The following is a 24,392-nucleotide window of genomic DNA, read 5'->3' as shown; positions in this document are numbered from 1 at the left end:
CAGTTGGTGGTATTTGCCGTAGGTCAGGTAAAGCGCAAACTTCACTCCTGTTTGTGATATTCAGTAAAATGTAGATGTTCAGTTGATTTAAAAAAATTGCGGTAAACGCTTTAAAATAATTACAAAAATTAACAGAAATGTGAGTTTGTGAAATTATTTTTCACCATTTACCTTCAAAATTCACATCCGGCTTACAATAATGGCCCAAACCACAGAAGATTCGAGCGACGACTCGTTCTACCGAAAATCAAATGCCAGTTCAGTTAATTCAATTTTCTCCGATTGTGTGACAAAACCGAAATTCAAATTTCCACCGCCGCCACGATTATCCAGAAGTGACACAAATTCATATACCTCAGATAGTTCAAACAGTGATTATGTCCATGGCACAAAGAAAAGGGGCAGGAACATTGCCAAGAGACTGCCCCCATTAGGTATATTCTGGGATATAGAAAACTGCCAAGTACCCAGGGGCAAAAGTGCATCTGATGTTGTACAAAAAATCAGGGAAATCTTTCTCAATAATTATAGAGAGAGTGAATTTCTGGTTGTCTGTGATGTTAAGAAGGAAAATCCACAAATCATACATGAACTACATGACTCTCAGGTGAATATAACAAGTTTCAAGATATTTTCATTTCTTGAATGAGTTGAATTTCATTTATAAAGCATTTTTTAGCTTCGCTTATTTAAAATATGTATAGATTGAATGATTATGTTAATATGGAATTATTAACTATGTAATAAATAAAGTACATAAAATCATGTTTATGTTCCTTAATAAATGTTGTAAAATATGTTATATTTGTAAATTTCAAATGAATATGTTATGAAAATTATAGTTAGCAATTTTATAATATATCCTATTGGATTTTGAATATTATATACATTTTTCTGAAGCCTTTTTTAATTCAATTCTAACAATACATGATTAATAAATTATCCAAAATGAATGCATTCATTTATCTTTTACACACTTGTAGATAAAATATATTGGAATTATTGGAATAACAAATATATCATTAATTTAACTATCTATCTAATATTTTTAAATTAAACCTGTACGAATAGTAATAATAATGTATAGATAATATTATAAATAGTAATATATCAAAATTAAGTGTGTTATTTGCAAACTGCTAATGTATAGTACAATTTACAATGTTGTAAAGGAATTTTATGGTATTTGAGCATTAATATCAGGAATTTAAATAGCGTATGTTCCAATCCAAAACTTGATTATTTCCTATAATAAAGTTATTTCAGACATAAATAAAACAATATTAATATATGAACTGATTTAAATTCAAGAGTCATAAAATTGAACATAAAGTCTGAATTAAAAACATACCTTTGATTATTGTTAAAATAGAGTTAATTTGGTTTTTCATTTAAAAATGATTATACCATTGGAAAAAATTTAGATATACCGTTTAACTAATTCGAAAATAATATTTATAAATAAGAATAATTTATTGTTTCTAATTATCACACAACTTAAATTAATATTTAAAATAGAAATTATAATTTTCAAGTTTAAATATTGTTTTAGGTGAATCTAATCCATGTTTCCGCAACTTCGAAGAACGCAGCCGATGAAAAGCTGCGCCAATCGCTGCGGCGCTTCGCGGAACTCCATCCTACACCGTCAGGCGTCCTCCTGATATCCAGCGACGTGAACTATGCTGCCGATCTGGCCGACTTACGTTATAGGAAAAGGGTGCGTGTGATCCTATTGCACGGTTCTAACGTCGCCGATGCCCTGGTCTTATGCGCCAACGAGCGTCATTCTTTCCAACAGCTCACCGAAGATTTGCCCGATGCCAGATTGAAGGTATGTTCTATTAGTAATCGTTTTCAGTTTTGACTGTAGTTGTTGCAGCCTCCGAAGATGCCGATGCAGTTTCAAGTCAGCAATTTACCGGTAGGATGCGGTTTGAGACGTTTGAGAAACAGATTAAAATTTTTGACGGACAATTGCGGAGGCAGGGTTGTACATATTGACGAAGGGGCCGGCATCGCGACACTCAGGTTTCCGAATTTTGATATGGCCAGGCGGTAAGATATCTAATTTATGTAATTTTTTGTTAAAACCACCAAACCAAGAAATATTTTAAATAAATCTTATAACAAATAATTCTATACATTTTAAGGTATACAGATTATATTAAAAGTATGGAAGTTATAAATGGTTGAAAGATAGTAGCGGTATTTGTTAATGTTATAATAAACATTGTCCTTTCAAACATATTTAATAACATGTTTGAATTTTAAATATTTTTATATATTTGCGATAAATACTTAGTGCTATGACATAAAGTAGGAAAAGCGTTTGACCCGTCTGAATTTAGAGACGGACACCATGCATGACAGACAATAGAAGTCTGTCCCATAGTGAGAGACTTACTGTCTCTATTATACATGCCTCTTTCAGGGTTCAAATGGGTCAAACTCTTTTCGTATTGTATAGCAGCTCACTTAAAAACTGTAATCTCAATGCCTAAAGACATATTACTTTTCTGTCGTCTCGCTGCGATCGCCATTGAAATTATATTGTCGTGGCGGTTTTCAAGCGAGCCGCTATTTTTAGCGGTTTTTCGGCCTAATATTACTTAATATATTGATATTTTCAGATTTATTTCCAATACTATATTCACAGTAAAATATTTAAATACTAATAATTTTAATGGTAAAAATATGTTTAATTTCTGCTGAATAGTATAAAATACGTTTATTTCATATTTAATAAGTGGTTTACCTTTAAATATGCTCATGTTGATATTTTCAAATTTATTTCCGACACTATAAATATACAACAGAATATAATACATAAAAGTGAATTAATTGAACAATTAGTGTTTTCTATTTCTTTAAGATATAAATATGCAGTATAGACTTATCTAGACTTGTTTGATTTGAAATTTGAAATTCGCTCGACAAACTAAATTGACTGTACCAAATTTTTTTTGTTGAAGTTTTTTGTTCATAAAAAACCTAATTCTACAGCAGCACCAGCAGTTATTTAGTTGACATTGAAATGACACGTACAATTTCCTGAATCAAATGAAGTGAAAGTTCATTTTACATAAAATTTCAGTAATAATGGCAAACTACAAGCCCTATGAAAAAGATGCTAGGTAAAACATAGAAGATTTTCACCTTTTTTATTGCTTTCTCAATATTTTTGGTTCGACATGACACGCGGTTAATCCTTTTCATTTTACAATAGGGCACAAAGGCGAATCCAGGGCGAGGATGTGTTTGGGAACAAAATTAAGGTTATCACGCCTAGTGTGAGGAATTATACGGGTAAGTTAAAATTTGTAAAATGATTAGTTGCAAAAAAAACTTAAGTGACGTATTACTTTTAAATATAATACTAGCTTACTAACATATTAATGATAATAAAACTCAATTTTATAAATGAATCATATCAAATTGTAATATAATATAACGTGATGACAAACATAAGGCCGAGTTTGATCTTGATAAGTCGAGGTCTCAAATCGGGAACTCCTTGTTGGAGATTTGATGAGATATCGAAGCACCTGAACCACCTGAACTTTGTATTATGTTATTGTTTAATATATCGGACGTTTTATTCTTGCTCTCTTTTTCAGGACGTAAAATAAAAAATGGAAGTTCCTCGTTCTCCACGAACTATCCAATGGCACCGCCCGGATTTACCACTCAGGAATACGCTAACAATTTCTCATTTAATCATTCGAATTCCAGAGATTCAAGAAAACAGGTAAACCACAATTGAAATATTATTCTTCAGGTTGCATGAGTTATACTAATTTTTTCCAGCAGGATATGAGCTGTGTGTCGGATGGCAGTTACACGTTCCGTCCGATCCGCGGCATGGGAGCGGCCTCGTCGTCGTCATCGTCGGGCGGCGGCGTCACCGGCAACGTCACGCCGATGGACGTCAGCTACGATCTTTCTTCGGGAGGCGCGTGGGGCGGCGCGAAGAGGCGTGGTGGCGCGGCCGGCGATCACCGCCACCTGAAGGGGGCGGGAGCGCAGGATATGCCATCAAGTCGCGTGCACAGAGTCAGCGGTAGCTCGGATTTTAGCGATGATGGAAAAGTAAGAAATGCACTGATATGAAATGTTAAACTGTTATATATTTGTTTCAGATCTATCATCATGGAACAGATGGTGCTAAGACAAACTCCAGTATTAATCAGCCAGTAGACTTAATAATATCTAGTTTAGATCCCTCAATAGAAACTAAGGAACTTAAAAGACTGCTAACTAATATGCTAAAGGAGTATTGTATGGTAAGTTACAATTACTATCGTATATTTTAAAAATTGTACCGATATTGGTTGTTAAACCAATTCAGATAAAAAAATAGAAATTACAAGAAATGATTAAATTGTATATAAATATTAATTGATTAATTTTTGTTTTTAATTGACTTATTTATGTAACTATAAGTAAAACAAGCAATTTTAAACTAAACGAGATACTTAAACTCTCTTTTGTTTTATAAATGTTAACTTTTAATAGTTATTTCTGTAAACATATCGAATATTTATGGTAATAATTACTGAATAACTTATTTTAATGAATGGTTTATAAATCTCAAATTGAATGGTTATAAGACCACTACTTTCATTAAAAAAATAGTGCCCAAAAAGTACTGGGTTATTTGACACAACACTTTATGATAAAATTTAACTGAATTGACATTTTACATAGTTTTTATTCAAGGTCATGTTCCATTCAAAAATATATATATGTATGTATATATTATATTATATATTTTGTTGACATAATTGGTTGGAAATTGGTGTTCGATTGACAAGTATTTTATAAGCAGAAATTTCTTGTTAAATGATTCATATTAAAAAAATAACGTTGCATGAGTTTGAAATGAACTTTTATTTTTAGATATTAAGTTTAACAATCTCAGCTCAAGCGGATGGAAGTCCAATCGCTAATATCAGGGTGAACAGTCAACAGGAGGCCCAGTTTACAATCTCACAACTCCACAGGCAAAAGCTGGGCCATAAAAGGATAATTATATCGTACGCACAAAACAATTCTCCCGATCCCGAGGAGCTGCGTGCAATGGTATTCGGTCTGCTTCAGGTATTTATTTTTCTTAATCTTCGTTAACACATTTGTAATACAATACAACACAGGAGGTGCCAGACCAACGCATGCCGCTTTTCAAGTTCATCGAACTTCTTGAATCACGTTATCATTGCACTGTTTCGGTGTCCGAAGTGAACAAACTCAAAGACATTTGCAAGATCACTGATGATTTGGGCTCTAGGATTATATCACTGACCAACGAAGTTAAAGCGTCGCCACCACCAAACCTTAACAGGGTAATACTCCGAAATTTTATTGCATTTTGAATCTCTAAATTAGGATAATTTTAGACTTTATTACCGTACTGCACAATTCATTGTCCTAACGGCCTACAAAGCAGAGGTTGGTGCGAATTAAGCACTGTACAAACACCAAATATAATGATGTCTTTGAAATTGTTTGGATCCAAACTGCAGTGCCTGCTTGACTTGCACTTAGGTTCAATGCCACTTTTGAGGTAAATTCGATCAAATTTATGTATAATAAATGGTAATTTGCGTATTGTTTTCAGTTTCCAGTATTGTTACGAACAGGAGTTTCACGAACCACTACCCGTTGATGACAACGGTGTGGCTTTGGAGCACTTAATTTCATGCATACCGGATGCCGATATTACAACTGTGGGTCCAAATAAAAACATAAAAATAATCAAACAAGAACTGAAAGCTGTAGAAAACGACGAAGGTAATGTTGTACAATTGTATGCATGTTTTCTTTTTATTTAGACAATGTTTATTTTACAGAAGCAGTCCTGAACACTGTGGCCCCGTCGTTGGCGCCTAACATAAGTTTACTTTGCAGGGAGCTCGTCGACCTGCTAAAGACGACCGATCGCTGTCAATTATTACTGAGTAAATTTATACCCGCTTACCACCATCACTTCGGTCGACAGTGCAGAGTGGCCGACTACGGCTACACCAAACTCCTTGATCTCTTCGAATCCATCTCCCACGTTGTTCAAGTATGTAGTGTTGAACACAGGTATTGTTCCATCCTTACGAAAACGTTTTACGCAGATTATGGGCGACGGCACCAGACGGGTGATCACCCTCTCGCATCAGGCCCAAGTGCGTCGCTTTACCTCCGATTTGCTGCGTGTGCTCAAAGTTCAACCAGCCAAGCAAATTGCCGTCATCGATTTTCCGGCCGCCTACGAAAAAGTTATGGGTCGCACGTTCAATCCGGTCGAGTACGGTCTTTGCACGTTCGAGGATCTGCTGGGTTCGGTGCCCGAGAATACTGTGGTGGTCGGTCGATCAGAAACTGCGACCGCCGCATGCGCACTGTACATCTCCGTGCCGAAAAGGGAACAAACCACCGAGGAGGTCGCGAGGACCAAACAGTTTGCAGCCGAGGTGAATCTTTTTCGATTTGTATATTTCATATTGGGTGTTGCATACTTAGTTGCCGTAAATTACATTTACTTGGTTACTTTGCTTTAAATTGTGCAACATAATAATTTGTAAACTATGTTCAAGATACGCGACACCAGATCGAGAGGGTGAGAAATTTTATTTTTTGATTTTTACACTTTTAGTCTCGTTTTGTACTCTCCAAACTATTTAAACAAATTTTTTTAATCGTACTTTTTGACTCTTGACCGAATATTGATCAAATTGTACGACTTTCATAATTTTAATTTTTCCGCATACTTCCAATATTGAATTTGTGTTTGTTTTGACTTCAAATACATTTTTTGAATGTGGGTGTATACTTTAACTTCTTTAACATTTTTTTCTTAAATTTCTGTTCTTTTTTATATTTATTTCTGAAATATATAGTTTAAATTAAAGTCATTTTTTTAAATTATATAGAAATAAGATTTTAGAACACCGTGTTAATCTAAAAATAATTTTTCTCTAACTATCCGATCTGAGCTGAAACACTTGTTTTACAACAAATAAATTATTAAATCTAAATCGATTTAATTACAGGTAATAAAAAACACTAGTTTACAACCAAAATATAGAAGTGTTTCTTCACATTTTCTTTAGGATAATGCTAAACCATGGAAATTGTGAAGAAAAAAAATCTTAATCTGTCATTGCCAAGTTTCATTTATGATGACGTTTCGGATAGTGTTTAAGGAACAACGTGTTTAGCTCGGCTTAACTGGACCCAAAATTTAGGGATTAAGGATCAATAACAATTTTACTTTCCTACAATCATAGGAAAAGATTAAACAGAATCAGAAACGTCTTAATACAACAAAACGGTTTTTTTTTGTTTTCATACTTATACTTTTACTGAAACAAGTCTTCAGAATGACAAATCCGAACGATATAATGTAATGTAAACTAGTGTAATTGAGTTAAATAGTACAATTAATCTAAATTAATATTATCTAGCTGTTTACCTTTTATTATTTGTTTCAAAATCTCGAGTCTGTTATTCGACGATGGTTTTTACTTTTTTAGGTTGTAGATCTTTTAAGGCACGCACCCTACTATACAATGCTATTTAATAAGTTCGTGCCCGCTTATCATCACCATTTCGGACACCAATGTAAAGTTTCTGATTATGGCTTCACAAAATTAATTGAACTATTTGAAGCTATTCCAGACGTAGTCAAGGTAATAATGAGGGTGTAAATTGGATCTGTAATTTTTGTATACCGTTTGCTTTTATCTTTATATTTTTCATTACGCATGAACGATTTTTTTTTGGTAATTGTATTTATTTATGATCGTTTTATATATACTTATTGCAGTGTAAGCAATAAAACGAATCAGTGCTATTTAGATTTTAATACTTGATTGTTATATCGATGAATGTAATGAGTTCTTTTATAGATCGCTGAGTTGTCTGACGGAGAACGCACAGTGAGCCTGACCCTGAACCAATCTCTGAAGATCCTGGGTTCGCAACTCGTACAGTTAATCCGCAGCACCAAATCGAACACAATCCAATTAGAAAATCTCGGTACGATTTACCTGCGTGAGTACGGCTACCCGCTCAAGCCGCAGACTTACGAATGCGAAACAGAAGCTGATATTATCGAGAGACTGCCCGATCATGTTCAGGTATTATTTCGAATATGACTTATTGTCACGAAATTGTACGTGCGGTGTTGTAGGTCATACGCAGCAGTGCTGGGACGTTGCTGACGGCCATCGAGCTGGACACGATGCCCATGTTGAAGGTGCGCAGTTGGGCGTTGTTGCTCACGCCGCCCCACTTTAAAGACATGTCCACCTTTAAGTACGAGTATCAGTCTCGGTACAACAGCAGCTTCTCGATGAACAATTTACAGCAACTGGGGAATGTAGTATCGGTAAGGCCTGTATAATCATCATTCATATACTTTAGAAGAGTTTTTGGTAAGGACTACCAGTGTTTTAAAGCTAATTATTAAGGGAGCGTAAGTGATTAAGTTTGTGGTTTGTTCTATATATTAATTGTCTCTGAAGAACAGTGGATTCCACACCTCAAGCATTTCTGTACTTGGTTGACTGAACACAGACGACTTTTATTTTAAGTGTTGCTTTTTTAAATTTACCATATTGCCGATGTTCCTTCTTTCACTTTGATCTTTAACAACGCTTAAATATAGATTGGCATCAATAAATTAACAATGTATTTTTAAAGTTAAAAAAATTAAACTATTAAAGTGTCTTAAACCTTACACTTACTAACTGATCTAATATACATCATTTTTAAAAAGAACACAATGGGGGTGCTATTGTTTGATGTCTACAAAATACATACAAATCCTGCCAATTTGTTGCTCTCAATCTACAATTAAATGTTGTCCCTATAATTTAAGAACATATAGACAAATCCCAACGTCTCTTAATCAATAGCTAGGAAGTGACTTAAAATAAATCTGTACGTAGCAAATTAAAACTTTTAAGAAAACGAAAGTTTTTAACAAAAATATTGTTCAATTATAAACCAATAAATTTCAAACTTACTGTAATATGTTACAGTTATCAACTAACAATGATACCAACTACATCGCCCTGACGACACTGTATGTGCTCGCCGCGCAGCTCTATCACGTGCTATTTTCGAACGGGGGCAGCGTGCCATTCGTTCAGCTGGAGCGGCTCTACCACGAGACTTACGGCAAACCGTTGAAATTAGCGAATCACGGCATTGGTACACTGGACGAGTTCTATAACCACTTCAGCTCCATGTTTTTCGTGCGGGGCAGCAAGAAAAAAAGTATTGTGGTCCTCAACAGAAATCTAGCCGGTAAGTTGCCTTTCTTTTTCTTTTAGTTAATTTAGAAAATACCACTGTTTGTTGTAGAACACCTGGTGCCGCTTCCCGCTTCGATGTACAATTCTAGTCATTTTACAAAGAGAGAAAACGTGCAATGGCCTCCGCCACCATCCCACGAACTGGTACAGAACACGGTTAAAAAAGCTTCACCACCTAAGCCTGACACACCTCCAACTCCCGTAAGTAAAAGTATACACAACTATTTCAATCAAATAACAATGCGCATATGTTAACGCAAAAATTATGTTTAAAGTATGTGTCTAATTTACTTAAAATTGTACTTTTACTTATTATACAATAATATCTAAATTAGAAATTTCTCTTACAAGCAAACTATATATCTATGCTGATGTACAAATTCCAAATTTTGACATAATAACAAAATTACACATTACACACCAATGTGTAACGTAGGATGTAAATATAATGAATGCCTTACATGTGTTTTTATATTTAAGTTTGCAATAAAAAACAATGTGATCTCTCATTATGGTAGAGTACATAATGTGGAGTCTTTCGCAGCTAGTAAAAAAATATTGCTATAAACAAAACATAATTAAGCATTAATGTTAACAACCTACGCTGAAACTCGTTCGATCTGTTCGAATGCTTTTTAATCTCTTTGGATTTCAAATATCATTTAACTGATTTTGATTGAATATGCTTCTGACATTTCAGTAACTCTAGAGTTAATTTATAGCAGTGGAATTAATTCTGAAACAGTTCATATAATGAATTAGTAAAATTATAATGTTATTTTTATATCTCTAATCTAAGAATATTGTAGGGTACCGCACCTTGGAATCACTGGACAAATCCATCGACTTTTGACAATAGTTTGGTAAGTACTACTAGGCTTTCTTGATTATTGTTTATATTTAGCATTTTTTTCAGAATTTATCTATACAGATGCCGATTGTCCATAATCCAAAGCTGCTCGGTAATCCGGATACTCTTATTTCACCTGCCCGTCACCTGTTGCCGGCCAATAGGAATCCGTGGGCGAACGTGCCCTCCATCGCTGCTCCGCATCCCACCGAGCTGCCCATGCCCGATAAACTAATGGCTAAAGGTAAACTTTGGGAAAATTGAATGAGTTTTTATTGGTTAATTATGGGGTTATTTTAGGTGGTATCTCGGATGATTCAGCAGATTCTGGTTGCAACACCAAATTAGAAAATTCCCCGTCAGATAACGAAATAGAATCTTCAAGTGAAAGATACATAGGTAATTTAGTAGTATTCATCTATTGTTAAACGTGTGATTTGTGTTCGTTTCTTGTTAAATGTTGTGTATTAATAAGAAGCAGAGTAGCAATGGTTTTTATTTTTCAGGCGATAAACCACATTTTGCAACTTTCTTGAACTTCAACAATTAGACCAAAAATGTTTAAAAATATGCTATATCTGTTTAAAGAGTACTAGCATATCTGTTTTACATTTTATTGAACTTATATTTTTATAGAGTATTATAAGAAATTATTTTATTTCCCTTGAATTCTGCTAGTTTTTTAAATGTTAATCAAGTTTTGCCATTAGAAAGTGAGACTATAAAATAGTAACATTCCTGTTAATTGAAGAAAACCCTCTGTGATTGTTTTTCTAGTAGGTTTAAGTCGATGTTTATTGTTAAAAAGTTGGTAACATTGTCTCACATACCAATGGTATTCTCTATACATATATTTTATATAAAAATATTTTCTTATCAAACCTCTTTCAGTTTGATAATGATACCAACTTTCCCTTTTATGTTTGTAAAATGTATGTTATATTTTTATATCTTTCTGTGAATTTTGTTTAGGTTGTTTTTTGTCAAAACAAGGAAATTTTGCAACTGATAATCAGTTGATTTAAGTTGCTCAATTAATGTGTAATCGTAAGTTACCTTTTACAATCATTGAATGTAATTATTTTTATAATATCTGTGACTATATTTTGTAAGTATAGAATTTAAGAAATAATGTTTTATCTGTACTTAAATAGGTTTTAAAATTCCCAAAAATTGTAATACATTATGAGATTGTTAATTAAATAAATGAATTTGTACTTTTTCAATTGTTTTTTATTAGTTTCTAATAAAACTAATCCAAATATTATTGATGATTTTACAATTATTATGAAAAACTGCTTTAAAATCTTTAAATGGAACTAGAGTAAGAAATGAAACAGAAGTGTCTGAATGTTTAAAACTCAACAAGACGATACTAAAATACTCAATATCAAATCCATTAAATACAGTCAAAAATGTTTAACTCACTAGAAGTCATAGCACAATTTTATAATAATAATAGTACTGAATAATAATTTACAATTTAATTCAATTCTTCATCATACAATTAGTACAAGTTTTTGTTCATTACAAATATAAAACAGCAAAAATTGAGTTAAATATGACTTTAATTTTAATGCATTGTCTGATGATGTATAATGTTAGTATTTTATATTTATAGGATTTCTTTTTAAATTAAAATTGTTAAATTCATGGAATATAACAAATATTTTCAAATAATTTGTGTGGAAAATAAAATTATTACGAATATATTCTTATTGATAACTTTATTGTAATCACAATAACTAAACCAAATTTAAAAATTTACTACTGTTGTGAAAATCAATTGTAGTTTATAATTATTCAACACATTCCTGCATTCCATTCTTGCCACTTCCAACTGGGCCATATCTACGTTCCCAGACCAACCTGTGCTTTTGTTTCATGTAAGCAGTTTTTGCATTGTGGTATGCTCCTAAATCACCATCTAAAAATTGGTATTAATGAAAAAATACATCAACATAAACAAAAATCTTATATTTACATTTGATAAACCAGTTGGTAGTAGCTTCTTCATATTGTTTCAGTAATGGTGTGCACTTTTCCAAATGATCAGGAGCCTCATACAAAGCACAATCCTCAAATCTCTCGCGTAAAATTGAAAGAATTTCAGTATCTACTTGCCTAGAAAGATTACATAACAACTAATCAACCCCACTGTCTTAAACCATTTATCTTACTTGTCCCTTTTGTATTGAGCGTCAGCCTCAAATTGGCAAACCACATCATCGGTGTAACACTGATCAATTGTGGGCACTCTGCGGAATTTCTGATGGTACCACGCGTATTTCTGTTGATTAGGTTCAACAACTTTTTCTGTAAGCGAAACCAGACGTTAATCCGACCTAAATCGATCCCCCAATTGGATTTAAGTCAATAAGTGTGGTCTGAAGTTCCACATTCTAACCTACAATTTACCTCGGACCCAAACGACGGGAGCCTCCAAGACATTTCCTACAGTCATAAAGAATTGCTCCACAATGTTCCTAGGTTTAGCTTCAGGCATTTTGATTCAGTGGAAACCTGAAATTCGGATGAGAAAAACGTCAATTTGACATAAAATGAAAGTTTGACGTTTTTGTCTAATTTAAATTACGTAAGATTCTTCTTCTTCTTGATTTAACGAACATTTGAACTACTGAATAGCTTCAATAATCAAGAGAATATCTTTAGTATTGTGGTGGGCAAGTGAATAGGGACAAAGGGGCAACAGCCGAATATACTCGTTCGGCACCATCGGAAATGCACGATTTTACATTATGCGTGGGACGAGAGTGGGGTCAACTTCCACCATCTGACAATGTTTATTATTTATTATTAACACAATAAAATTTTCACGTTTGGTCTGATTTTTGACAAAATTATACGTGAGTTCTTATTAGTAACAATTTTACTGCGATGATAATTATACATATAATACTATTTTATAATGGGTTTTTCTTAGCAAACTTCACTTTTTGATTAGATTAATAAAAAATGTTCTAATTCATATTTAATTACAATTGCATGTTTTAATTTTAAAAATTAGTCCTTTGTTAGTATCAACTCCTGACAAATCTCTTTTGGCATTATAGTGTTATTCTAGTTGTATCAGTTACATATAGTATGTATTTTTTAATTTCTGTGTTTTTATCATGTATGTATAATAAAGTTTAATCAAATATATAATTGTTTTATTTTTGTACAGAATGTACGGAACCTAATCTATAATAAAATTTGAATATTATAAGATTTTTCGTTCTTTTAGAGTAAAATCATAAAAAGGTATCTGTAATTAAATTAAATGGCAACATCGTGTGTTGTTACATTTGGCAATCTTATATTTATCCTTGAGCGCAGGAATGTTCTCTTTTATAACTTATTACGTTTTCTATGGGTGTTTTTTCAGATATTATTTCTTATCTCTATTAGTTTATTCATTAAAAATTCTATGTTTTCTTAATTTTCCATTAGTAGTTATGCTTAAGTATCTGTAAATAAGCTTATTGTTTTGTTTTAATTGTAAAAATAAACAATCCATTAAAAATGACGGACTTTCGATCTGTAAGTAATTTAATAATAAGTATAGGCAAAATATTTGAATCGTTTTTTAGTTTTATGTTTATAAAAAATCTAACGAAAAGAATCAATATTACTATCCACCATCCTTACCTAGAATTAGAACTTCTACTAGCAAATTTATAATATTTTTGACTGGTGTACTTTGTTCACTCAGTAAGTATGGATTAATTTTTAATAGCAAATTGTAACAAGTTTATTCAGTTCCAGTGTTTAAAAGTGACAATTTGTACATGAGTGTGTGTAAGTTATACTTGTTAAATTTATAAAAAAATCAACAAATTACTTTTTTATAGTTTTATACAACTTAGGACTCATTACAATATTTATTTTGGATTATTTTCATAGAGTATTGCTTCTCATAGAAGAGAAGAATCATCTTATTTCAAGATATAATGGCAGATATTGGACTCTTATTCATAATTTTATATATATGCCTAAAGTAGCTGTAATTATATTGATATTTTCTGTATGTTTCACTTCATATGTATGGGGTAACAATAACAATAGGACAGATTTCTATGATTTTGTAGAAACAAATTTTCTTTTACATTTTCCATGGTACTTGTTAAGTCTATATCTGATCAACAAACTTTTAGAAGTGGTATGTCTATTATATAATAAAAATTGAATGTGTCTTTTTTATTAAACACTTTTAGGACACTTCAATTATCCATTTTTCTTTGTGGATATCAAATAATCATGGTATTGATTATGGTGCTGGAATGGCATACTCATATTATTATGGATATTTGAATTTGATCCTGAACAAAATTGGTGAAAGTGATTTAAATCTTAAAGATGCCATGCAAATTTATGAGAGCAAGGAAGAAATTAAATTCGAACTCTATAAAATGTTTATTTTAATTCCCAAATCTATGCACTGTTTGGTGTCTTTAGATGAATCAGTTGATATAGAGTGTGCGAAGGTATAATAATCAATCCTATAATATTTTAGTGTAAACATGTGTAACTTTTTAGTCTTTATTGGAGAAAACTATTACTAGGGCAGGCGTTAGAGACAGAGTATACAAAAATCCTGTTTACAAAATCAAATCTGATGACGGTTGGAAGTATCTTGTAGCTGAATATGCAAGTCCACTAAAAACTTTCAAAGAAGTCGTCGAACACTCGAGGCACGAACGTCACAGCTGTAGGTTTACAGTAGTAATGCTATTAACAATAAACAAAACTAGTTTACATGAAGATACATTCTCTTCTCTTACATTATATTAGAGTGACTTGAGTGTGTATAATTAGTTTGTAATAATGGCATATTATTGGAGGGAATATCAACGATTTTTCATCAGATTGAACTTACTTAAATGATTTTACAGCAAACTTGAAAACTAAATTTTTATTTTATCATTTCAGTCAATGCACCATAATTATTCTAAATAAATGTAAAAGAAAAATTTCTAAAGATATAAAATTGTAATTTGTAAACTATTTTAGATATTTATCGATGTTTGCAAAGCGATATAGTACAGCAGTTTTATATTACCCTTAATCAAATTTTGAGTGATAATAGGGCGAGTGAATTATGCGATCTTATTTATTATGAGGGTACGTTTTCTACTTTTTTAATATATAACCGTTATTTCAAATATTAATTTCAGACATAGACATGGATGGAAAAACATTGGATATAAGCAAGATTCTGATGACGAGAATTAAACAATTACAGGGCAGCAAGAAATTCAAATAAATATAATTTAATAAGTTCAATTTTTATACAAAAAATTTCAAAGTGCCTTTTAATTTAGTTTTAATGTAAATGCATTGAACATATTTATTTATATATGTGTTTTAATTTAACTTAATATTAGTAAGTTATGTAAAATTGTAAAGCTTTTTCTAAATATAATATTATTATAATATATAATTATATGGAATAAATAAATAAAATTTGTGTATTTTAATTTAACATACACACTTCATCTTTAATATGTTATGCTAAGAAGATAACTCGCACATCGGTTTTTTAGGTTAATAAATGTTTATATGTTGTGAAATATGTGCGATAAACAAAAGTGCAAAATTTGTTTCAAAGACATCAGCAGACCTTATGTAAAATGCAAATCGTCGATTTGCAAGAATCATGTGCATTTCAAATGTTTGGATTCTATTCCCAAATTAATCTACATCGAAAAGAAGAATTGGAGATGTCGGGAATGTATAGAAGCTCTGAAATCGGTTGGGAATTGCGTTGATTTTGATAGTCTTAACAAAGAGAACGAGCACTTGAAAAGAGAAATCGAACTTCTAAAGGAAAGAGTCGAGGATTTAAAAACAATACAGTTGTTACAAGAACGAAAAATTGCCGATGTTAAAAATCAAGGCGTAAGTTTGTTACTAAGAATAGAATAATGGCTGTCATATTTAATCATGCGTACTTTAACATCGCATAGACATTTTATGAGTCATTGTCAGCGTTGTACTTAAGTTATGTCAAAAATTAATAATAAGAATTTATACAACAAATAATAAATTAAGAAAAATATATTTATATTATGTTTTATAAAATATTAAATTATAAACAGTTCGATAAGAATAATTAACTGTTTAAATTTAAGGAATCATTCGCAATTATAATGGCACATATCTATTACCATGGATATTTGAAAATAATTTTGGCCCAAAATAATTTAAAAGTTTTTATGGAGAAATATGAAGGACGAGAAAATATCAGTTTCGTATTGAAGAAAATGTTTATTTTAATACCCAAATCACTCGATTGTGCTGATAGTTTGGAATTGAGTAGTAACAACATAGAATGTGCCAAGGTAATTTTTAAAAAATGCATGATATCACTATCATTTTAATAGTCTTGTTAAAAATTTTAGTCATTAGATGATTTAGAACTGACTCGTGCTGCAGTAAAGAACAGAGTTTACCGAAATCCCGTTTACAAAATAAAACAAAACGAAAAATACAATTATGTAGTTGCTGAATATGCGACACCAATAAAGACGTACAAAGAAGCAACTCAAATATGTGGCAAATATCAAAGTAAGAATGAGTTATTTATAGTTTAAGTACAATAATTACTTATTTTTAGCAAATTTCGACTGTTTTAAGGGTGATATTGCAGAAGAATTTTACATCAAACTATCGGAAATCCTGATAGAAAATGAGATCAGAGATGTCGAACTTATTTATTATGCTGGTTAGTGCGGCAATTTACAAGAACTCCGAAGCAGATGTTGATCAAGTTAATATTGCCGCTCTTTGCTCAAGTTTCCAACAATATTATGTTGTTGTGGATTATTGTTCAAAAAATTTCATAATACTCTCCCTGTGGCCTCGGCTCTTTAAAAATCACTTTCTTCTAATGGGTTTATTTCTATTGATTGATAAATCATAGAATGTGTCAAAAACATATGAAAATATTAATTATTTATTTCATAGTTGATGAGAAGAAATAAATTCAATTCAATTTAAATTATTTTTTCACATTTTTTAAAAAAAATTTTTAAGTTCATTAAAGGCTAGTTATAAATAAAAAAAGTTACGAGGAATTTCCATAATAAATAGCTTGATCCACTTCTATTTTGAGCTTTTAATTATTAATTAATAATATATTTGTGATTTTAGATAAAGACAATGGTCGAAAAAATATTGATCTGGCAAAAATATTACTGGAAAGAATAAAACTAATAAAAGAAACCGAAGATATTGAATAACATATTTGTAATATTTAATAGGTTAATTAAATTTTTATGATATATGGAATGTATTTTAATATGACAAATAAATAAATTAATTATGAAGCTTACCTTTATAAACGATACTTGTCGGGAGAAATTTTAAGTCAAACTAGACCACAAAACAAATTGCATTCATAATGTACAAACACTACGTATTTCTAATCGCTCTATGTTCATAACTAGGGGAAAAACTGTAATGACAAAAATTTCCTATCTACGGAGGCATATTTTTATACTTATGTTGCAGATTATCGAATTTATATTAAATTAACACAGTTTTAATTCTGGAAATTGAAAAATAACCTTAATGTCATTTATCTCAAAGCTACCAAAAATATTCTTAAACCCTTTGACTTGATGGTCCTTTAATTATATATTTTTAATGGAACAAATCTTTACATTAAAAATATGGAAAACGAACTAAACATGAAATTCATAATTATTTTATAATCATTAGGCAAAATAACAAAATAGTTGTATTTTTTCTATTTATGATTTTACTTCAATTATTGTGGTATATTTTTACATCAACAAATAATTCCAGTTCAATAAATTCCATGTTTCATATTTATAATCCGTAGTTTATTCCATTAAAAATGTTCAAGCTGTACTAGGAATAAGAATGAATGATAAAAATGCTAAAGTAAAACAAAATTTATTACCAAATTTCTATATTTTTATTTAATTTCTGGAAGCTAGTTTAAGCAAAATATAAACTGAAAAAGAGAAATATACCTTTATCTAGACGAATGGCCCGTAGCTACGAAAAAAATTAATGTTATTCATCGTTCGCATTAATGTTACAACATTTGATGCAATTTTAAAAGGCGTGCGTTGAATCACGCACCAATAAACGATCATAATCCAGAATCTTCCGGACGTCCAGTGTGAATTCTAATACCTCGAAAACCTGCCAAAAGAATCGACCTTCTTAAGAGAGTCCTCGGGATCCGGAAATCGAACGTACCATCTATTGATCCTGTGACTTTTTGACATTCAAATGTACCTCCGTGGGAGTTTGCCACAAGAATCACGCGTCGCGCAGGCCCGGAGGATGAGCGCGCCGCTCGGTCACATGACCCTTTCGTTAGCTTTTTATACGTCGTGGTGCCCTTCAAACGACACTTTCCGCCTAGTGTGTGATAAGTTCAGGTGTGCCGTCAACTCTCTAACTGTAAGTATCCTATATTTCCGATTTCTTTGCCAGGAATTTTCCTTCCGGCGTTTCTTTTTGTCGATTGTTTATTGTGAAAAGTCGGCGATTTAATTTTTCCAGAGCGAATCGCCGGCATTATGCGAGACTCGCATAGCAACAAGGCATTTTGTTCCTGCTGCCACATAGCAGGACCCTATTCGCGATTATTCGCGATAGTTTTTATCAATCGGTTGTTCATTCTCACATATTCGGAAGAAGTAAATTTTGTTTAATAGCAATTATTTGTTCTTAACGTGAATTCCGGCTTAAAATGCCGGTTAATCATTTGACCTTAGTTTAACCTTCGCTCTAGTATTATCTCCCGCATTGAGTGAGCCCCAATTAAACAATTCTAAAGAAATATAAAGGTTCTAATAATAGTTTTTACCACTTCTAGTTCCTATATTTAATTTTTTTCCAGAAATAATATTAGAATGGTTAAAAACATATCCTCTCATATAACAATTTTACTATAAAATTTAGACAATCCAGTCAGATTTTAAGATTATTTTTTCTTATTAATACACATAAAAATGCCATATAATTGTTTTTTTATAAATTTCATAGATCATGTTAGAAAAAATCTATATTTCTGATGTTGTTTTACATCTAAAATAAAAATCTATATAAAAATACAGTTGCAAATAAAGATCTCGAATAATTTTGTACATAAATTTAGGGATAATTTTTAGGTTTGTTATGGGGTGTTGTTCCACATCTTCGATGTCGTTCGACCTTAATTTGACCTTCTTGCAGTATGACATTCTACTGAATGTTCATCAAGTTCTAAGTTTACAATAGACAATTACAAGACAGTTTCAATAAACAATATAGTTGCAACAAATTATATTATAATTAGATTTAATTTTATTTCTTAATTTTGTGATAGTATATTTATTTATAAGTTTTCAAGTTTCCATTTGACACACAATGACTTTACCCATAGTCAATGTGAAGACTGTATTAGTGTAAATAAAATTTGAAATGCATTGAATAAGAAATCCGTTATTCCACTAAAAATTTGAATACACTTCAAAATGATAATTCACTTTTATAGTAACATTAATTATTGACAATTAACCACATTAAATAAATATGTTAGTGTGAGTCTAAGTGATATTAATAGGCAAAAAGGTCTGTATTGAAAGTCGAGCACAGACATGCCGCAGATGCGCGGAGCAAGTTACAATTTGTCAATGTATCATCCATTTCCACTTATAGTTACTAGTCAATTAATGGTTATTTGTTTTTGGGGTTCGCTTAAATTTAAGTAATATGTCGAAGTGTCATTTAAAACCCACAGACATTAAATATAAATGAAAGTTTCTTATTATGATGTCTAATTCGAGTAGGTAAAATTATTTATGGTATATAAATTTTTAAATTTCAATATTCAAAGCAAAAAAACATATTTTATAGATATACTATACTGCAATTTTAAATAATATTTTTTATGAATTACAGAAACAAACATGTCTAAAATCGGTATCAACGGATTCGGCCGTATTGGTCGTCTGGTGCTCCGCGCCGCCGTCGACAAAGGTGCTGAAGTGGTCGCCGTCAACGACCCCTTCATCTCCGTCGACTACATGGTCTACCTCTTCAAATACGACTCCACCCACGGACGTTTCAAGGGCGAAGTCACCACCGACGGTACCAGCCTCATCGTCAACGGCAAGGCTATCCAGGTCTTCCAAGAGAGAGACCCAGCCAACATTCCATGGGGCAAAGCCGGTGCCGAATACATCGTTGAATCCACCGGTGTGTTCACCACCATCGAGAAGGCCTCCGCCCACTTGAAGGGTGGTGCTAAGAAAGTCATCATCTCTGCACCATCTGCCGATGCCCCAATGTACGTCTGCGGTGTCAACTTGGACAAATACAACCCATCTGACAAGGTAAACACAAATTCAATATAGTATTTTTGTTACATACGGAATTATGTCGTCAATTGCACATTGAACCAAATTACTAATGGTATTATCTGAGGTCAAGCGACCTGTTTGTTGTTTTGGAATTATCAACATCCTGGTATTAAAATTGGGTTCAACGACGCTGTTGTTGTAAGACCTGTTACACATATCTATGTGAAGTAATTGATATAACGAATTTTTGTAAACAGCAACCTGGTTTATCTTTAGATTTTGGCTCTGGCAATTTCTTAAAATAGGAGATTATGTAACTGCCTAATGCATTTAAATCTATTTTAAAATAAAATCTTTAATAAAAATATTTCTTTAAATTTTAGGTAATCTCCAACGCCTCCTGCACCACCAACTGCTTGGCCCCATTGGCCAAAGTAATCCACGACAACTTCGAGATCGTGGAAGGTTTGATGACCACCGTACACGCTACCACCGCCACCCAGAAAACTGTCGACGGTCCCTCTGGCAAGTTATGGCGTGATGGCCGTGGCGCCGCCCAGAACATCATTCCCGCTTCCACCGGAGCTGCCAAAGCCGTCGGCAAGGTTATCCCAGCCTTGAACGGCAAACTTACCGGTATGGCTTTCCGTGTCCCAACCCCTGATGTGTCCGTCGTCGATTTGACTTGCCGTCTCGGCAAGCCCGCTACCTACGACGAGATCAAGCAGAAGGTTAAGGAGGCCGCCGAAGGTCCATTGAAGGGAATCTTGGGCTACACTGAAGACCAGGTCGTCTCCACCGATTTCCAGAGCGACACTCACTCATCAGTATTCGATGCCGCTGCCGGTATCTCTTTGAACAACCAATTCGTCAAGCTCATCTCGTGGTACGACAACGAGTACGGCTACTCCCACAGAGTCGTCGACTTGATCAAGTACATCCAAACCAAGGATTAGATTGCTGGTTAGGATTTAACAGAAACACACACAAATATTAACAGTGGGTGGTCTTGTTTCGTTGAATAATATGCAGACTTGTAGTCCGTAGTTTGTGGCTTTGCACCACACCACATATTGTTTTGTGAACGTACTATTGTAATTTTTATTTATCTTCATTTATTTAAAATAAATGTTTAAAACTCTAAAAATTGTCTCATTGTTTCCATACCAAAATTATAGATTAAACAAAAAACAACTAGTTACAACAAATGATATATTGTTTACATTATACAATCATACAACTAATATAATAATTAGCGCGAACCTCTCTTTGTGAAGTGCGGATTAGTTGCTTCGTTGAACTGGGAGTTGGCCCTTTTCTTACTTGATGCAACTGAGGGCTCCACTGCCAAGATTGATCCATTCAGATAAAATCCGTTCAATTTGTCAATGGCCCTATCTGCTGCCGACTGATCGGGACAATCCACAAAAGCGTAGCCTCCGCGTTTCACCATAACGTTGGTACAAGACAAACTTTGTTCGACGAATAGCTGTTTAATCTGCACGTCGTCCACATCTGATGGCAAATTACCTATATAGAGCTTTTTCATTGAAATCGGGACACTTTTGTTGTTCATTTTCGGAATTGAGAGCCAAACTTCTAATCTGAAAGTTCAACTTGAATTAAAGTTTATGCGTTGGCTTGTAAATATACCTGTCGTTCGGAGCAACTGCATTCACTAAACATATGAATAAACAAACAAAGGTATTGTGATGAAAATATTATTTGTATGTGAATTCATTTTTTATTAGGAATAACAAAAGAATCTATTTAACAACAGTTGACATGGTGATAACCACTTTTATTTTTTTTTTCGAGCTTCTTTGGCAGTTGGACACTTATGGATTAAAATTAACGCATTAGTTTTCTTTGGAAGGAATTCATACACTTAATATTCATATTCATATTCATGGTGAGACTATAAAGCAAAATTACTAAGATAAAAATATGTCAAAAAATTACAAGTTCATGTCAATATTTTTCATATGTCAATACAATTCAAGATTATATATATACAAACAGACACTCCAATTTTATTTATATGTATAGATATATACATATATGTATATATTTAAATTATTCTTTTACGATTGGGGATAAAATAAATATTTTTGTATATTTTAATTATGATTATGTTTACTCCATAATTATTTTGAAACATTGAAGTAATTTCTTAAAATATTTTAAGAATCAATTATTAACTTTATTCAATAAAAGAGTTGTTACAACACAAGTAATTTTATTAAATTAGTACAAATTTTCATTCGTGTTACAAAAAATGCAGAATAATACAAATTAGTTTTAACCAGCACACCGCTGTTCACAAAATTATGAAATTAAATTGGCAATTAAATTCCAGACTGAAGAAGTTCAGCTTTCTTCGCAGCGATTCTCTCCAGTCTACGCTTCTTAGCTGCGCGGTACCGGGCCCTATGAGCATCCGCCTCGTCCTGCAACATTCTCGCTCTGGCAATCTCCGCCTTCCTCTTGATGATGTACTCCATCAAAACGCGTCGGTTCTTGAAACAATTACCCTTGACTTTTAAATACAGCTTATGGTACAAATGTTTGTCGATTTTCTTCAGGTCCCTGTATTTCTTGAGCAGGCGGCGCAAAACTCTGATGCGATGCTTCCAAAGATTTTTGTTTTTGTTACGTGCGTTTTCGGTACCCTTTCGCCTACCCAAACCGGTGTGGCGGCCCTTCAGTCTGGCGTCCTGATAACTGCGGGTCCTGTACTTCGAATGCATGCTCGTCGGCTTCTTTAGAATAATACCGTCCTTTAGCAGACGGCGAATCGATTGTCTGGAATTCGCGTTGGCTATATCCATCGATTCGTTTGGATCCATCCATATTTTGCGCTTACCGCATTTCTTGATCGATGCGGCAAGTCTTTTTTGCAGACGTAAGTTGCTCATGTTCAAAAACTAACTTGGATACTGACTAACAAACTCTTGTTACCGTATCCAAGTAAACTTTTTCATGGATTACTTTGATGTATGTATTTTATTTTCACATAGATTCAGCAGAAATGTCAGATTCCCCGTTTAGGATAGAAATTAAAAGTTTCCGAAAAAATTAGATGTCTGTTACGATTTGCGCTGCAATTTATTTTTTAAAACATTTTTCACCTATATTTTTGTTCACTTAAATTGTAATGTGGGTTGCATATCCGTTATGATTTTGATCTGTGGATTGTACTGACTCTATATATACTATGAAAAATTTAGTTTTACTCCTACTTTACCCTACTAATATGTTATTTAAAAATTAATGCATAACAAAATTGAAGAGTGAAAATTGCAATTTTGAAGCCTTCCTTTTTTTAATATTAAGTAATACTTAGTTTGTTATCTTTTTATACTAAAATATTTTCTAATATTATTTCCGATGGATTGAAATGAATGCTCAGAAATATGTACTCAAATATGAACATATATATATATATATATATATATATATATATATATACAGTGGCGGAAAAAAATATGGTTATTTGTTACAAACGTTTCTTAATGTTTTTCTTAATTTGTACCAAATCTAAACAAAAGTAATTTGCTGAAAGATTGTTCCATTAATCAGAATGATCATTATATTCACAGCTTTTTATTGTTTAAATAAAAAATCAATTTGTTCTGGAAAAAAGTTTGGAATATTTTATTAATATTCATAAAAAATAACAATAACTTTATATAACAATATTTCATTATGTTGTGGCGACTGACTAATGCTTCTCAAAGGTGCTCAATAGGGCAGAGGCGGCCATTCAAGAACTGTTAAATTTTTTCATTAGAAACCACTCTAATAATTTTAGACGTGTGTTTGGGATTGTAGTCTTGATCGAAGTAACATCTCTTCCTCGACAAATGGAAACATGGTGTTTTCCACTGTGTTCCTATA

At 32.4% G+C, this 24,392-nt stretch overlaps 7 protein-coding genes across 7 annotated transcripts; 4 read left to right on the top strand and 3 right to left on the bottom strand.

Moving 5' to 3' along the window:
- Positions 1 to 68: 68 nt before the first annotated feature.
- On the top strand, positions 69 to 11,390 carry LOC109609298 (meiosis regulator and mRNA stability factor 1). Its single transcript, XM_020025940.2, has 22 exons — positions 69 to 607; positions 1,553 to 1,834; positions 1,883 to 2,058; positions 3,230 to 3,309; positions 3,621 to 3,751; positions 3,811 to 4,092; positions 4,143 to 4,286; positions 4,903 to 5,103; positions 5,157 to 5,345; positions 5,400 to 5,566; positions 5,621 to 5,793; positions 5,853 to 6,070; positions 6,126 to 6,464; positions 7,527 to 7,682; positions 7,902 to 8,132; positions 8,186 to 8,383; positions 9,039 to 9,306; positions 9,364 to 9,515; positions 10,124 to 10,177; positions 10,231 to 10,408; positions 10,465 to 10,563; positions 10,671 to 11,390. Exons 1-22 carry the CDS (start codon positions 200 to 202, stop codon positions 10,712 to 10,714), a joined length of 4,170 nt encoding a protein of 1,389 aa, XP_019881499.1. The 5' UTR covers positions 69 to 199; the 3' UTR covers positions 10,715 to 11,390.
- A 484-nt stretch (positions 11,391 to 11,874) lies between these two features.
- On the bottom strand, positions 11,875 to 12,773 carry LOC109609278 (NADH dehydrogenase [ubiquinone] 1 beta subcomplex subunit 10-like). The gene is made up of 4 exons (XM_020025920.2): positions 12,583 to 12,773; positions 12,345 to 12,480; positions 12,149 to 12,288; positions 11,875 to 12,091 (listed from the first exon to the last, which is right to left on the bottom strand). The coding sequence occupies exons 1-4, from the start codon at positions 12,668 to 12,670 to the stop codon at positions 11,964 to 11,966; spliced, it is 492 nt and encodes a 163-aa protein (XP_019881479.2). The 5' UTR covers positions 12,671 to 12,773; the 3' UTR covers positions 11,875 to 11,963.
- A 728-nt stretch (positions 12,774 to 13,501) lies between these two features.
- Positions 13,502 to 15,634, top strand: LOC109609279 (stimulator of interferon genes protein homolog). Its single transcript, XM_020025921.2, has 8 exons — positions 13,502 to 13,707; positions 13,758 to 13,878; positions 13,927 to 13,965; positions 14,019 to 14,326; positions 14,382 to 14,651; positions 14,704 to 14,875; positions 15,178 to 15,288; positions 15,342 to 15,634. The coding sequence occupies exons 1-8, from the start codon at positions 13,690 to 13,692 to the stop codon at positions 15,428 to 15,430; spliced, it is 1,128 nt and encodes a 375-aa protein (XP_019881480.1). The 5' UTR covers positions 13,502 to 13,689; the 3' UTR covers positions 15,431 to 15,634.
- A 92-nt stretch (positions 15,635 to 15,726) lies between these two features.
- Positions 15,727 to 17,495, top strand: LOC109609287 (stimulator of interferon genes protein homolog). The gene is made up of 5 exons (XM_020025928.2): positions 15,727 to 16,065; positions 16,299 to 16,508; positions 16,569 to 16,734; positions 16,784 to 16,891; positions 17,320 to 17,495. Exons 1-5 carry the CDS (start codon positions 15,739 to 15,741, stop codon positions 17,406 to 17,408), a joined length of 900 nt encoding a protein of 299 aa, XP_019881487.2. The 5' UTR covers positions 15,727 to 15,738; the 3' UTR covers positions 17,409 to 17,495.
- A 959-nt stretch (positions 17,496 to 18,454) lies between these two features.
- On the top strand, positions 18,455 to 21,639 carry LOC109609303 (glyceraldehyde-3-phosphate dehydrogenase 2). Its single transcript, XM_020025951.2, has 3 exons — positions 18,455 to 18,606; positions 20,092 to 20,525; positions 20,876 to 21,639. Exons 2-3 carry the CDS (start codon positions 20,100 to 20,102, stop codon positions 21,446 to 21,448), a joined length of 999 nt encoding a protein of 332 aa, XP_019881510.1. The 5' UTR covers positions 18,455 to 18,606; positions 20,092 to 20,099; the 3' UTR covers positions 21,449 to 21,639.
- Positions 21,640 to 21,690: 51 nt separating this feature from the next.
- On the bottom strand, positions 21,691 to 22,119 carry LOC109609289 (insulin-like growth factor 2 mRNA-binding protein 3-A). The gene has a single exon (XM_020025931.2). The coding sequence runs from the start codon at positions 22,066 to 22,068 to the stop codon at positions 21,745 to 21,747; it is 324 nt and encodes a 107-aa protein (XP_019881490.1). The 5' UTR covers positions 22,069 to 22,119; the 3' UTR covers positions 21,691 to 21,744.
- A 595-nt stretch (positions 22,120 to 22,714) lies between these two features.
- LOC109609260 (60S ribosomal protein L19) lies at positions 22,715 to 23,422 on the bottom strand. The gene has a single exon (XM_020025899.2). The coding sequence runs from the start codon at positions 23,408 to 23,410 to the stop codon at positions 22,841 to 22,843; it is 570 nt and encodes a 189-aa protein (XP_019881458.1). The 5' UTR covers positions 23,411 to 23,422; the 3' UTR covers positions 22,715 to 22,840.
- Between the last annotated feature and the right edge of the window lie 970 nt (positions 23,423 to 24,392).

The sequence above is a fragment of the Aethina tumida genome, chromosome 1, assembly GCF_024364675.1.
Source record: "Aethina tumida isolate Nest 87 chromosome 1, icAetTumi1.1, whole genome shotgun sequence".
NCBI classification, from domain to species: domain Eukaryota; kingdom Metazoa; phylum Arthropoda; class Insecta; order Coleoptera; family Nitidulidae; genus Aethina; species Aethina tumida.
This window is presented reverse-complemented; position numbering and strand designations above follow the sequence as displayed.

What these genes read in the sequence shown, in the direction of transcription:
- LOC109609298 (XM_020025940.2), top strand. Translation starts at nt 200, where the DNA reads ATGGCCCAAACCACAGAAGATTCGAGCGACGACTCGTTCTACCGAAAA. An exon ending in CCAAACAGTTTGCAGCCGAG is followed by an intron (nt 6,465 to 7,526) that starts GTGAATCTTTTT and finishes TTACTTTTTTAG; the next exon opens with GTTGTAGATCTTTTAAGGCA. An exon ending in CCTCAACAGAAATCTAGCCG is followed by an intron (nt 9,307 to 9,363) that starts GTAAGTTGCCTT and finishes TGTTTGTTGTAG; the next exon opens with AACACCTGGTGCCGCTTCCC.
- LOC109609279 (XM_020025921.2), top strand. An exon ending in CAATTTGTACATGAGTGTGT is followed by an intron (nt 13,966 to 14,018) that starts GTAAGTTATACT and finishes ACTTTTTTATAG; the next exon opens with TTTTATACAACTTAGGACTC. An exon ending in TTGATATAGAGTGTGCGAAG is followed by an intron (nt 14,652 to 14,703) that starts GTATAATAATCA and finishes GTAACTTTTTAG; the next exon opens with TCTTTATTGGAGAAAACTAT.
- LOC109609287 (XM_020025928.2), top strand. Translation starts at nt 15,739, where the DNA reads ATGTGCGATAAACAAAAGTGCAAAATTTGTTTCAAAGACATCAGCAGA. An exon ending in ACAACATAGAATGTGCCAAG is followed by an intron (nt 16,509 to 16,568) that starts GTAATTTTTAAA and finishes TAAAAATTTTAG; the next exon opens with TCATTAGATGATTTAGAACT. An exon ending in AATATGTGGCAAATATCAAA is followed by an intron (nt 16,735 to 16,783) that starts GTAAGAATGAGT and finishes ACTTATTTTTAG; the next exon opens with CAAATTTCGACTGTTTTAAG.
- LOC109609260 (XM_020025899.2), bottom strand. Translation starts at nt 23,410, where the DNA reads ATGAGCAACTTACGTCTGCAAAAAAGACTTGCCGCATCGATCAAGAAA.
- LOC109609289 (XM_020025931.2), bottom strand. Translation starts at nt 22,068, where the DNA reads ATGAACAACAAAAGTGTCCCGATTTCAATGAAAAAGCTCTATATAGGT.
- LOC109609303 (XM_020025951.2), top strand. Translation starts at nt 20,100, where the DNA reads ATGTCTAAAATCGGTATCAACGGATTCGGCCGTATTGGTCGTCTGGTG. An exon ending in AATACAACCCATCTGACAAG is followed by an intron (nt 20,526 to 20,875) that starts GTAAACACAAAT and finishes TTTAAATTTTAG; the next exon opens with GTAATCTCCAACGCCTCCTG.
- LOC109609278 (XM_020025920.2), bottom strand. Translation starts at nt 12,670, where the DNA reads ATGCCTGAAGCTAAACCTAGGAACATTGTGGAGCAATTCTTTATGACT. An exon ending in TCCCGTCGTTTGGGTCCGAG is followed by an intron (nt 12,481 to 12,582) that starts GTAAATTGTAGG and finishes TTTCGCTTACAG; the next exon opens with AAAAAGTTGTTGAACCTAAT. An exon ending in GCTCAATACAAAAGGGACAA is followed by an intron (nt 12,289 to 12,344) that starts GTAAGATAAATG and finishes TAATCTTTCTAG; the next exon opens with GCAAGTAGATACTGAAATTC.